This window comes from Microplitis mediator, chromosome 3 (assembly GCF_029852145.1).
Source record: "Microplitis mediator isolate UGA2020A chromosome 3, iyMicMedi2.1, whole genome shotgun sequence".
Lineage (NCBI taxonomy): Eukaryota > Metazoa > Arthropoda > Insecta > Hymenoptera > Braconidae > Microplitis > Microplitis mediator.
This window is the reverse complement of record NC_079971.1, coordinates 21856422-21870950: the sequence shown is the minus strand read 5'-3', so window position 1 is coordinate 21870950 and position 14529 is coordinate 21856422. Positions and strand designations below refer to the sequence as shown.

Genomic DNA, 14529 nt, shown 5'->3' with positions numbered 1-14529 from the left:
TATGATAATTATTACCACAATTCATATAGAAACCATACAATATAAAAACTCTTACCATAATAATAAAAATTGCTCCTATAATTATGAAATTTTTTCCCTTCCACTCCGAAATTTCGAGTGTATACCCCATAATTCCATGTTATTATTATCATCTCGTGTAAAAAAAATTGTTGAAAAAAGGTTAAAAAGTGTTGACTGTTCCAAACTTCAAAACTTTACACAATGACGAACTTTTTTATAAAGTATACTCGATGAAAAAAGTCTTTATACAATTATATATAGACTATATATAAATTGGATAGAAAAAATGGCCAGATACAATTTGTATGGAAATTGTATACAATTCTATACAAATTGTATACAATTCTATATAATTATATACAATTCTGTATATTGCAATTATATAGAATTGTATATAATTGTATAGAATTGTATACAATTTGTATAAAATTGTATACAATTTGTATAAAATTGTATATAATTATATAAACTTGTATACATTTTGTATAGAATTGTATACAATTTTTATACAGTTGTATACAATTGGATCGGGCCATTTTTTGTATATAATTTTATACAATTGTATAAAATCTTTTTTCATCGGGTATTTTACAACTTCTAAAAATGCACAGAAAAAAAAAATTATTAATACTACAAATTATAATTTTTTTGTTGCAAAATACGTTCAGAAAAAACGGATTTCGAACTATTTCTGGTCATTTTTCGTTTCAGCATATCAATAATATTAAGACATTTACTGATTTTTCCCTTGAATTTTGAAAAGTTTAAAAAAAGTTCGTCGTTGTGTCACATTTTGAAGTTTAAAATAGTCAACACTTTTTTAACCTTTTTTTTACAATTTTTTTACACGAGATAACACTAAGAGATATTTTATAACCATACTACCGTGAACAGTTTCTGTTACTTTCTCTGCACAATCACAGAATTGAAAAAAAAAAAAAAAATAGCAGAAGCTTTTTACTGTTTTCCATCATCAAATATGTAACACACGTCCGAAGAAAAATAAAAAAAAAATAAAACCAGTCCTTCGATCCTGAACACGCAATAATCACGCGACACCTCGTGAAAGTTTCGTAATCGATATCACGAGGTAGAAAGTGATGTAATTTTAAATATTTAATCGAAGAAAGGATAATATTGAATATCGATTATAAATATTAAAAAATTATATACTTACAATAATATGAAGATAAAATAATAAAAATTATAATTGTATATAAATATACATTTAATATAAAAATAACAGTATTATATTTATATATTGGGTGATTAGAAATAAAAATAATTATCCAGTTTACGATAATTGTGTAATATAAAAACATGATAATTACATTAACGTATTCACTGTTGATGTGCGTCTGTGCGAGTACACTTGAGATGTTAACCTTTAATAGTTATTAATTGATTAACCGATTAATTAATTGATTAATTTATTTATTTACTTAAATTATTCACAGTAAAAATATTAAATCTATTTATTAATGAAATTTTTTCTGCAATAAAAGTTATCGAAATGTCAGTTAAAAATTATGAAACTTTCATCGAAAGTGGGCCGTCAGGGTGAGTTTGTTAAATTATTGGCTTTAAAAAAATAAAATAATTTTTTAAATTTAAACGCAGCGTAAATATTTAAGATCGGTTAATATTTATTGTAAAATGTTAGTCATGGAAGATAAATTATAATAAATGGAAATACTAACAAATAAATATTCTGTCAATTCGACATTGGTTATAAAATAAAAAAAAAAAAACTATCACGTTGCATTCATGATCAATATGCGTGATTAATATATCGTATAAGAATTAATAATTTAATATTCTATGTATTATCTAAGTCTTAGTTGTTATTGATAATATCTTGATGATAAACAAATAGTTAACATGTTTATGTATGTATATATGTACATATATATGTATATGAGCATAGTATAAAATATAGGATATAATAGTGTTCATTGTTTAGAGTAAAATAGTGGTAGAAATTAATACTTTAATTAATTAGGAAATATTTTTGAAAATAGCGGGAAAAAAAATATATTTGAATTTTTAAATTTTAAAAAGTTCAGTTTTTTAATGTGGACATAAATTAAACGTTATCTGTGAAATCTTGATTATGGGGGTGATGAAAAATTTAATTAATGAAATCATTTAGTAGAAATTTTTTTTAATTGTGACAGAAAATATTTTTTTTTTTTATTTAAATCAATAAAAGAATTTCGAAATTTTTTTATATGATCATAGAAAAAATTATCACTTGAATTTTTAGGCGTAATTGTGATCAAATATTCAATTAATTAAATCAATTATTAGAAACTTTTTTGAATTGTGGGAAAAAATTTGGTAATTTTTAGATACGGTCGAAAAAAAAAATTATTCACTAAATGAATCTCGAACAGAATTTTAATAAAATAATGAAATAATTAACAAAAATAATTAAAATTTTAAAAGCTGGGGTTCGAAAAATTTTTTTAATTTTCAATTTTTGAAAATAGTCACCAGAAAAATTTGATCTAATTGAATCTTAAATATGATTACAATAAAACATTTAATCAATTGACTCAATCAGAGAAAATTTTTGAAAATCCGGTGAAAAAAAATTTGTCATTTTTTTAATCAGACAAAAATTTTCAAAAGTTATTTAAAACAAGTAGTCAAGTGAAAAACTAACTTGAGTCTTGAGTATGATGGCTGCCCAATTTCAAAACACATTACCCTGTTTAAAAATATTAATTGAAAAGAATTGAAAATGATGAAATTCGAATTCTTTTCAATAATTTCAATTCTTTTGTGTATATGTAGATTAGGGCGTTTCAAAAAAAACCAAATTTTTTTTTTTTTTTTGGAACCAGGCTCAAAAGTTTCGTTTAGATGCCAAAATAGGCCTCTGAAAATATGAGCCCTTAATATTAATATTAAGGTTGTCCGCATCGCACTTTTCGATTTCCCATAGGAATAACATCGAAAAAAAATTTTTTTTTCTTCTGATTTTTGAAACTAAAGAACCATAAATTACATTGGAATGTCCATCAAATATTCCTGTAGAGAATTAAACGCTCTACAAAAAAAGTCTCTTATCATTTTTTGATAAATCCATCTGTTCGAAAGCTATTGGAGCTGGAAGTCAAATCTACAGTAAATTTCGAGATCTTTTTACTTTTTCAGCAAAACTATCAGACTTATCAAGAAATGTCATAGGACCTTTTTTGTAGACAATTTGATTCCCTACAAATTACTTTCTATAAAGTTTATTCAAATTCCGCATTGTTATCTAGTTATTTTCATTTTAATTCCAAGCTCATAAAAATTATAGTCTTCTACTAATCGGTTTTGAGAACTTAACGTTAAAATGAAAATAACTAGAAAACAATGCGGAATTTGAATAAACTTTATTGAAAATAATTTGTAGGGAATAAAATTGTCTACAAAAAAGGTCCTATGACATTTTTTGATAAGTTTGATAGTTTTGCTGAAAAAGTAAAAAGATCTCGAAATTTACTGTAGATTTGACTTCCAGCTTCAATAACTTTCGAACAGATGGATTTATCAAAAAATGATAAGAGACTTTTTTTGTAGAGCGTTTAATTATCTACAGGAATGTTTGATGGACATTACAATGTAATTTATGGTTCATTGGTTTCAAAAATCAGAAGAAAAAAAAATTCTTGTTTTTTTTTAAACGCCCTAATATAGATATACAGTTTGCATGGAGTACCCGTGTAAAAAAAAATTGTTGAAAAAAGGTCAAAAAAGTGTTGACTATTCTAAACTTCAAAACTTGACACAATGACGAACTTATTTTTAACAATTTTCAAACTTCTGAAAATACACAGAAAAAAACATTTGACATGATACTACAAATTAACATTTTTCAGTGCAAAATACGTTCAGAAAAAACTGATTTTGAACTATTTCTGAACGTTATTCGTTTCAGCATATCTTAATAATGTGAGGATATTTATTGATATTTCTCTTGAATTTTTAAAAGTTTAAAAAGCGTTCAAAAAAAGTTCGTAGTTGTGTCACGTTTTAAAGTTTAGAATAATCAACACTTTTTTGACCTTTTCTTAACAATTTTTTTTACACGGGTAACCGCTTCTCAATTCTTTTCAATCAGTATTTTTAACCAGGGTAAGTGACAAATTTTTAAAAATCGATTTTTTAGTATTTTTAGTTCCAGTGAAGTCTTGTGAGATTTAATTCCTATTTAAAAAATTTTATTTTCGTCAGTTTTGAAACTGTGTTTTGAAACTAAGCAGCCAATGATTTCTAGTTAATTATTAAATTAATAAAATAATTAACAGAAATTAAAATAAAAAATTTTTTCAATTTAAAAAATAAAAATAAACAATTTTTCAGTTATTCAAAATAATTATTCGTATAAATAATTAATCAAAGACTTGACCATGATAATGATAAAAAATATGAATTAATTAATAACAAATTGATAACAAAAACAAAAACAATTATTCAAAATTTAAAAATACAACAATCGCGCTCTCTGAATGTGAAAGTATGAAGTAAAGATCACACTGAAATACGCGTAGTGTTATCCCCACTACTATAAAATAGCGGCTAAAACGTCTTTATCACGTTTTTTATATATATATATATATACATATATATATATTTTTTTTTTATTTCATTTCTTTATAGTTCGCGCTAGAGGCAAAATACGTGCGTTTGTGTATAAAAGTCACAACTTTACGATTCAACGATACATTACACGATAGTTTTTAAACGAAAATAATTATAAATCAATCAATCAATCATTCAATTAAATAATTACTATTTTTAAAATATATAATAACAAATAGTTTAGAATATAAAATAAAAAACAATAATTAGTTACAAATGAATCGGACTAGAAAAAAATTAGTACTGTGTCGTCATTATATATTTATTTAAAATTCTACTGGATATTAATTTTTATTGTGATATTTAATTACAAAAATGGAAGAGTAAGTATTCATATATATTTTACTATTGAAATTTATTTATTTAATAATTAAATTTATAAAATGTATATAAATATATACGCATATTACTGTCCTTCAGTAAAATATATTCGAACAGATGTAGAAAAAATTCCACTAACTTTATCAAATGATAAAACATATGAGTATATTACTATTTATATTAATTGCCATTTTTTTTTCTTTTTATTTTTGAATAAATTATTTTATTTTCTTATTTTATTTCGGTTGATAATTAAGTTTAAAAAAATATATATACATGTATGTATATAGTTACGCTATTAACATAATTATTTTTGAACACGTGTTTGTTAAATGTACTACCGGTTTGACCTTGTAAATTGGAGAGCAATAAACTAAAGCGAAAAAAAATATAATTAATTTTTAACAGTGGAAATTTACTCAACTATTTTTTTATTACGCACGAAAAATTTCCACAGTGACCAAAATATATATATGTATATATTTATTTATGTACTTCCACACTGAGAAAAAAAATATTTCTTGAGTAGTAAATCAATATAAATTATTGCGTTATTGACTTTCGATGCTACGTGAACAATAATTTCTTGAGATAAAAAAACAGAAATTTATTTACGCGATTTCGAAAAAAATAACAGTATATTTTTGTCTTTTGAATTTTGAACAGTGAAAATATTGATTGTTTCCTTTTATCAATGAAAAGCGCAGGGTTAAAATTTTCTGGAAATTTAAAGAAAATTACTGGAAGTTATTGATGAGTTTAAATCATTCAGGGTAAAATATAAATGTAATTGGAAATTAAATGATTTACATGATTTACTTTTACGGGATTTTAAATTTTTGAGTCAGGAATATCTTTGTAAATATTGAGTTATTGGAAAAATTGCAAGAGACCTTTTTTGTAGGGCTTTGAATTATCTACAAAAAAGGTGTCTTGTAGTTTTTTTTTAAACTTGATAGTTATTGAGATATTTGGAGTTTAAAATATTCTAGGGTCTTCTGGACTCGTTAATAATAAAAATATATGGACTGTCAAAGATTTTCCTTGAAATTTAAAGGAAATTACTTGAAGTTATTGACAAGTTCAATCAGTCATAAATATAAAATATAAATATCATTATAAATTAACTTATTTATATTCTTTATTTTTACATAACTTTAAATTTCCAAGTGATAAAAGTCATGAAAATTAAAATCACAATGTATTTTATTTTATTTCATTTAAATTATTTTTTTTTATTGTCCATAAGTCAATTAATTTTAAATAATATTAATTTTAAAGCTGATAGTTATTTTAAAAACCTGAATTTTAATTCAAAATTAATTTTTTTCATGTGTAATTAGTTTTTAAATTCGCGAAATTTCATAGCAAGACTTTAATAAACTCGCAATTATCAAAAATTAATTAAGGTTTTTTAAAAAAAGTTAGTAGTGTATTTTTAAAATTTTTTAAATTTAAATCCAACTCAATATTTTGATTGATTACATAGATCATATATTTTTAAATACTCACATTGTATTTTCATTTAAAATTATGCTTTAATTTTTTTAATTATCAACAAATCGATATTCATTTAAAATTTATAAATTTTATTAAAGTTCATGACAATTATCCTTGAAAATCGGAAAAATTTTTTTTGTGTGATCACTAATTCAAATAGTCACACTTTGCACTAATAACTTAATATTTACCCAAAATAGTCACTTTCAAAAATTCATTTTATCGTCAAGAAAACCCAAATTTTTTAATTACAAAATTAATTTTAAATCAAATCTTTAAATTATTGTACAGAAAAATATATCAAATTCATAATTTCTAATCACATAATCTATTTTAAGAATAAAATACAATATTTCCAAACCCTCTGAAAGCGAATTAGTAAAAATTAGCAAAATAATGAATACTTACTAACTTGCAATGCAAATTTGATCAATTTTTTGAATTAAAAGTACACTTTTCACCGCGAAATAGATGTACCTAAAGATCGGAAGGTTTTTCACGCAACGAAAATGAAAATAATTCATGAAATTTGTGTCTAAAGGCGACTTAAGGGGTAGTTAGTGGTGGCCTGTCATTTTCGAGTGACGTGTGAAACATTTCCGAAATCTAGATCCAGTAGATTTTTTACTTTTTATTTCTTTTTTCTTATTTTCGTTCCACGGAAAATGTTCCGATCTTTAGATAGATTAAAATAATGAATATTCACAAATTTCTACACAGAGACAATTTTTTGGTGAAATTTACCCTGCAATTTAGAGTAAACCTGGGCCGAAAACAAAAGAAATACGAAAAAAATAGAAACTAGGACCCTTTGTTTTATTTTTTACTCGTTTTTAGTTCAAAATTACTTGGAATTGAGTATTTGTTACTCCAAAACTGAACAATATCTATGAACAGAAAAGTAATTATTCGTCTTTGCTCCGTTTTACTCACAATTATCAAGTAAATTTTGTTAGATAATTCTCTTCGTGTATTTATTTATTTATTTATTCAACTCTTTTCGGAATTTACAAGAATTTAAAATGTAAATTCGTGTTATCACAGTGCAGATAACAAAAAAAAAACAACACAAAACTAAAAAAAGAAACTAACAGTCATACAGCTCAATTCACTGGACTCAATTTTCACTCTATTTTCCATTTCCACTCAAATTGACTTCTTAAATGCATTTAGAGACCCACAAAAAAAATTTACCGATTTTCATTAGTCATTTAGGAGGGTCTATAGTAATTTTTTTCCGCTTTTCTCTCAAACTAAACCTCTAAACGCAAAACAAAGAACGAGGCTCGATGCATTACTCTATAAACTAGCAGTCTACGTTTTGATTTTTTAAAAATATTCATTTGTTTAAGAGAAAAACGTGACAAAGTTTTCATTTACTGCTTAAGTGCAACGAGGATAGTTCCGTTTGTTGACTTGAGTGTGATAGAGAAAAAATTTCAGACCCCTTTTAATTTAAAAATTATATTTCTGAGACCGCTTATATTAGACAGTATTTTTCCGGTGTGCATAACGTTTGTACGTCGTATGTAGTATACTTGGTATGTGATAAATTATGAATCATCTTTGGGGTAATAAAAAGAAATTATTATAAAATAGATTATATTTATGAAAACCTTCCTACTTTATGACAACTAGTCTTTTATTAAACAATATAGTAACCGTTTTCTTAATTATCTCTAAAGTTCTTTGTTTGAACTTTATAATGGCTGAGAATAAGCCATTGAACAATGAACTAACATTTAACGATATATTAAGAGTATTACCGTTTATTCAACTCGAATTATATTTATTTAAAAAAATAAATAAAATAAAAAATTATCTTATTTAATTAATATAATTAATCCAATTCATATATTTATTATGTTTAGTCTTAAATAGATGAGGTCAACTATTATTAGCTACGTTTGGGCAACTATTCAAACGCTTTGGTCACGTATCCTTGAAATCTAACACTCGTTTAATATTTTCTTTTGTTATTATTTATGTAATGACTGATGACAATTTGAATACTATTTTTTTTACGTTTATTTGTTTTATTTGGGTTTTTTTATTTTTTTATAGGCGTAAGTTATTAGTCGTAATAAAAAAATTGATAACGTTTTATAACGTATGATATAATTGATAGTAGAGCAGTAATTGAAACAAACAAGATCATTATTTGTTGGTACGCTACTCTGTTTTAAAGATTATTTACACATACATTTTATTGGCTTTAATCGCGGATCAAATTATCATATTTACGCGGCAATTATTCATTTAAATTTTTAATTTGTGTTATGTATATTTTATATTTACAATTAATATAACAATTGTATATCAAATGATTTGAGACGTGAGTCAAAATATTTTTATACTCAAGGATTTTGAGTCAACTTTTATGTTTTGTAGAAATTTTTAATAATTTTGAACAAAAAAAAATTTTGGACGAGACACAAAAAATTTTCCGATGACAATAGTAAATTTATAATGATTATTGTCATTGTCTTTTTGTGGAGTTTGTTCAGAATCAGCTGAATCATGGGCTCAATGTCAAATTTGTGATGAGTGGGCATATAATTCTCATGCAGGTATTTGTGATGACGGTTATCTGCAGGAATATATTTGTAGCCACGGCACGTAATTCAGCTAATTATTTTAAATGTTATTGTGTAGATAAATTTTTAAACTAGGCTACAAATTTTGGGAAGTAAATTTTATTGCAATATTTTTTTTTATCAAAGTATACAATATTTGCTAAATAAATACGAAATTTTTAAGAGATAATTTATTTGTTCACATTTTTTAAGTGTCCCAATTTATTCCAGATACTCAGTTTTACTTCAAAGTTCACAAAAACTTGATAATTTTTTATAATAAAATTTTTTTATCAAATTTTTAACGTCCCATTTTACTCCGAGTATTTGGTATCACTCGGAAATTTGTTTATGTAAATTTTGCGCAAACTACAATGAGAGAATTTTTATATTTTGCCCCGACCCAATTTTCCGGAAGCGCAATAATTCGGGTAATTGAAGGAATAGCGAAAATTGAGGGATTTTTCAAATTTGAAAAGAGGTAAAATGAAAATTGTTAATTTTTCAGTAAATTCGATCCAAAAGAAAAAGAAGTGTTGACGGTGGATCCAAAAACCCAACCAAAAATCCAAGGATCTTTTATAATGGATAAATCAGCTACTTTGCTGCCTCAAAATGGTCATATAGAACCAGAAAATCCGCATTTATCACACGGAAGCGCAACAAGACAAATACTTGCCGCTTTTGTAGCCCAGCTGGGGACAGTCAACACCGGAATGGCTTTTGGATTCTCAGCAATAGCCATTTCACAATTACGAGACGCTAACAGTACAATGCAAATAGACGACACCCAAGAATCTTGGATTGGTAAGTTCTTGTTATCACGCCTATATTTTCGTGTGTGTGTGTGTGTGTGTGTGTGTGTGTGTGTGTGTGTGTGTGTGTGTGTGTGTGTGTGTGTGTGTGTGTGTGTGTGTGTGTGTGTGTGTGTGTGTGTGTGTGTGTGTGTGTGTACATGAACACATATTTTCCTGCTTAACAGCATTATTTACTTAATTTAAAAATGCTACCGTAAGATGGATGTTGTGGCTCAATGAATAGATAAATTGAACGGACTATGGCATAGGCTCAGATAGCTCAACTGAAAAAGCACTTGGCGCGTAACCGACATGGTCTGGGTTCGACTCCCAGTCCCAGTTTGGAATATCCATATTTTTTTAAATTTATTTATAAACTTTTCATTGAGAAGGTCTCTTCCTTATCTAGGCTAATCCTCTCCTATCTTAATTCTTCTTCCTCATAAAACAAAAGTGTGGAACGCTTCACGTATGTGTGTGCATGAACACATACTTCCCTGCTTAACAGGATTATTCAATTAATTTAATGTACGCTACGTTTTTTTACACGACCAATAAAAAAAAACTTAGTGGCGGGCAATTCAAATTTCCCACGACTCATATTATTATATTGGCTACGTGCGCTTACGTATACTACTATAGAAATATGTATTGTGTATATGTACATCCGCGAAAAGTTCCGGTCAACTTTGTGGTGGCGCTGTCATTATGCATGTATACGTCTCACATTGATGGTTCAATAGTATTAGTATTTCCGTACACATAACCAATACGATCAAATCCTAACCAAAAAATGTGTTCTATTTTTTTTTTCTTATGTACATTACGCATTTTACCACGCAGACCTGCGCACATTAAACTCGAGTATCATTACGGAATGGTCCTGGGCAGGGGTATTAACATTTATTTCAAAATAAATTTTTTGATTTAATCATAATACTCATACATATTTACAATGAACTTTAAATATTATGTTTGTTTACAATTTCCGTCCGTGGGATTTTACTTATATTAGATATATGTAATTGTTTCGGTATTATGTTAATTGTATCAATTTGTGTATCAGGAGACACGGTAGTGTCTCGCGCCAAGTACATGTTCAAATCAAACACATGTATATGTGTGAAGTGTCATGGCGCGAGCCTACCGTGTCTCTATACCGTAGACCGAACGGTATTTAGCTCCAATTTTTAAAAACTTTTTTAAAGAAAAAAATTTCTAGAAAATTCCTTTTTCAGTCGAAAGATGATTGATAAAATTTTATTCAGGGAAAAAATTAACACTTAAGAACTACAATTTAGTTTAAGTGCTAACATTACGGAGATTTGACCGTACATAGTTAAGTCCGTAAAAGAATGATCTTTTCTCCCGCCTTTTTTCTACAATTAAGTCATTACTGCGCATACGCGTTACTGCAAATTCCTGTACGTCATCATGGCCAAGTAGTGGGAGAAAAGTTAATTCTTTTGCAAACTTAACTACACCAGACTTTTTGATAAACCAAAGGTTATAACTTAACATTCTGCTTTCAGCAAGTATGTCATCAATAGGAACACCAATAGGATGCCTACTATCCGGTTACTTGATGGACCAATTAGGCAGAAAACGTTCCTTGATAATAACCGAAATTCCCGCGTTATTGGGCTGGCTCCTGATAACTTTTGCCAGCAATATTGAGATGATTTATGCCGGAAGATTCTTCACTGGATTAGGATCAGGGATGGTCGGTGCACCAGCACGTGTGTACACCAGCGAAGTAACTCAGCCCCATTTACGGGGAATGTTGACAGCTCTTTCAAGTGTTGGAGTCAGTACAGGTGTAATGTTAGAATACGCGATGGGTGGAGTGACCAGTTGGAAAATTTGCGCTGCCATAAGTAGTTTAATTCCAGCATCCGCTTTGATACTAATGTTCATATTTCCCGAAACTCCTTCATACTTAATTTCAAGAAACAAACCCGAAAAAGCGCGAAAAGCATTAGAACACTTTCGCGGAAGTTCTTATAATCTTAATAAAGAAATGGACACGCTTATTAACTTTTCAAATAAAAATAATCTCAAACGTCTGACAACTCCCAAAGAAATTTTGCACGCAATCCTTCAGCCAAATGCGCTCAAGCCGTTTGCTCTGCTGTTTTTTTACTTTCTGATCTATCAGTGGTCAGGAACAAACGCCGTGACCTTCTATGCGGTTGATATTTTCCAAAAATCCGGCACCACTATCAATAAATATTTAGCTACGACTATTTTGGGAGTCGTTAGATTCTTCTCAACAATATTGGCGTGTATTTTGTGCCGGAAATGCGGCAGGAGGCCGCTGACAATGGTGTCGTCTATAGGATGCGGGCTAACGATGATTGGATTGGGCACTTATATGTGGGTTAATAATTACTGGAAAGTCAACAATATTCCTGCTACATTCACATGGGTACCGGTAGTTTGTATTTTTGCGTACACAATTGCTTGTACTATTGGATTTCTTGTTATACCCTGGATTATGATTGGCGAAGTTTATCCGGTACAAGTTAGAGGAATTATTGGTGGGTTTACAACAATGTCTGCTCATTGCTTTGTATTTATGGTTGTAAAAACATTCCCATTTTTACGTGCCTCTATAACTGAACACGGTACATTTTTATTGTACGGTTTTATTTCATTGTTTGGGACCATTTACTTTTATATATGCCTGCCGGAAACGAAAAATAAATCATTGCAGGAAATAGAGGATTATTTTTCGGGAAGAAATTCGACGCTGAAAACAGGACGACTATTCAAGAAAAAACAAGAAAAAAATTTGCGGATACAAAAAGGAGAAATATTGCCGAGATAAATTATATAAATTTATGTCAAAATTTTGTATAATTTGTTTGAATTCAAAATATCGAAGTATCGGATTTTGATAAATATTGATGTGGACAAATTTTAAGTTTTATTTTTTTATATTAAATCGATTACGATACATCGATTTCAAAAATACGATATCAAATTTTTGACATCGATTTATCGTTATTGATTTGAAAAATTTGAGATATCGAATCAAATTTCGTATGATCGATCGAAATAAATCAATTTTAAAAATTTTGAATGTTGATTTCAATTAAATTTTAAGGCAGTGATTCGATAGATCGAGCGCAATTTCAAGTGATCGATTGTGATAAATCGATTTTAAAATTTGAATCTGAGTTCAAGGTATCGATTTCTGTAAATCGATTCAAAAAATTCTATATTAAAATAATAAATTTTAATTGATCGATTATTAAAATCCGAAATGTTAATATCGATATATCGAATAAAATTTCAAGATATACATTTCGATAAATCGATTTTAAGAATTCAAAATATTAGTATCGATATATCGAATAAAATTTCAAAGTGTAGATCTCGATTGATCGACTGTAAAAATTCGAAATATTAATATAGATATATCGAATAAAATATCAAGATGTAGATTTCGATAAATCGATTGTAAAAATTTGAAATATTAATATCGATATATCGAATAAAATTTCAAGATGAAGATTTTAATAGATCGATTGTGAAAATTCAAAATATTAATATCGATATATCGAAGAAAGTTTGAAGGTATAAATTTCGATAGATCGATTGTAAAAATTCAAAATATTAATATCGATATATCGAAAAAAATTTCAAGGTGTGGATTTCGATAGATCGATCGTATAAACTCAAAATATTAATGTCGATATATCGAACAAAAATCCAAGGTGTGGATTTCGATAAATCGATCGTGTAAACTCGAAATATTAATGTCGATATATCGAATAAAATTTCAAGGTGTGGATTTCGATAAATCGATTGTTAAAGTTCGAAATATTAATATCGATGTATCGAATAAAATTATAGAATATAGATTTCGATAGATCGATTTTAAAAACTCGAAATATTAATATCGATGCATCGAATAAAACTACAGAATGTAGATTTCGATAGGTCGATTTAAAAAATTCGAAATATTAATTTCGATGCATCGAAAAAAATTACAGAATGTAGATTTCGATAGATCGATTTTAAAAATTCGAAATATTTATATCTATATATTTAATAAAATTTCATGGTATAAATTTCGATATATCGATCGTGTAAACTCGAAATATTAATATCGATGTATCGAATAAAATTACAGAATATGGATTTCGATTTTAAAAATTCAAAATATTAATATCGATATATCGAATAAAATTTCAAGGTGTGGATTTCGATAAATCGATTGTTAAAGTTCGAAATACTAATATCGATGTATCGAATAAAATTATAGAATATAGATTTCGATAGATCGATTTGAAAAATTTAAGTTATTAAAAATAACAAATAAAATCAAAATTAAAAGAACTGATATCGATAAAAAAAATTTGAAATATCGACTTAAAAATTTGCTTAAGTATATAAGTTAATAATTAGCTTATAAATGAATTATTTTCGTACTATAGTCTTTCATAAGTAATTAAAAATGCATAATATTTTAATAATTGTGATATTTAAATCTAAAAATAAATAACAAAACAAAAAAATCTTAACTCAAAATGCTCTTTGAAGTATTCCATAGACAAGTCAAGGTGCTATACTTTAAAAAGTGAAATAAGTTTTTAAAAAATTAACCGTGCCAATAAATGTATTAAATAATATAAATAATAATCCTTGTAAATATTAATACTGATAAGACT

The 14529-nt window shown here is 26.8% G+C and overlaps 2 protein-coding genes across 3 annotated transcripts in view; one reads left to right on the top strand and one right to left on the bottom strand.

Annotated features, from left to right (window-relative positions):
- LOC130664558 (carotenoid isomerooxygenase) overlaps positions 1–1487 on the bottom strand; it is a 17828-nt gene extending 16341 nt beyond the window's left edge. Inside the window, exon 1 of the mRNA XM_057464520.1 lies at positions 1353–1487. The gene's annotated coding sequence lies outside the window, so the exon portion shown is untranslated. The remainder of the gene's footprint in view (positions 1–1352) is intronic.
- Positions 1403–14529, top strand: LOC130664559 (facilitated trehalose transporter Tret1-like). 2 transcript variants are annotated; one of them, XM_057464521.1, is made up of 3 exons: positions 1403–1581; positions 9562–9860; positions 11383–14529. In XM_057464521.1, the coding sequence occupies exons 1-3, from the start codon at positions 1535–1537 to the stop codon at positions 12678–12680; spliced, it is 1644 nt and encodes a 547-aa protein (XP_057320504.1). In that variant the 5' UTR covers positions 1403–1534; the 3' UTR covers positions 12681–14529. The 2 variants fall into 2 exon arrangements, with proteins under 2 accessions (XP_057320504.1, XP_057320505.1); XM_057464522.1 differs by lacking the exon at positions 1403–1581 and adding an exon at positions 4675–4979.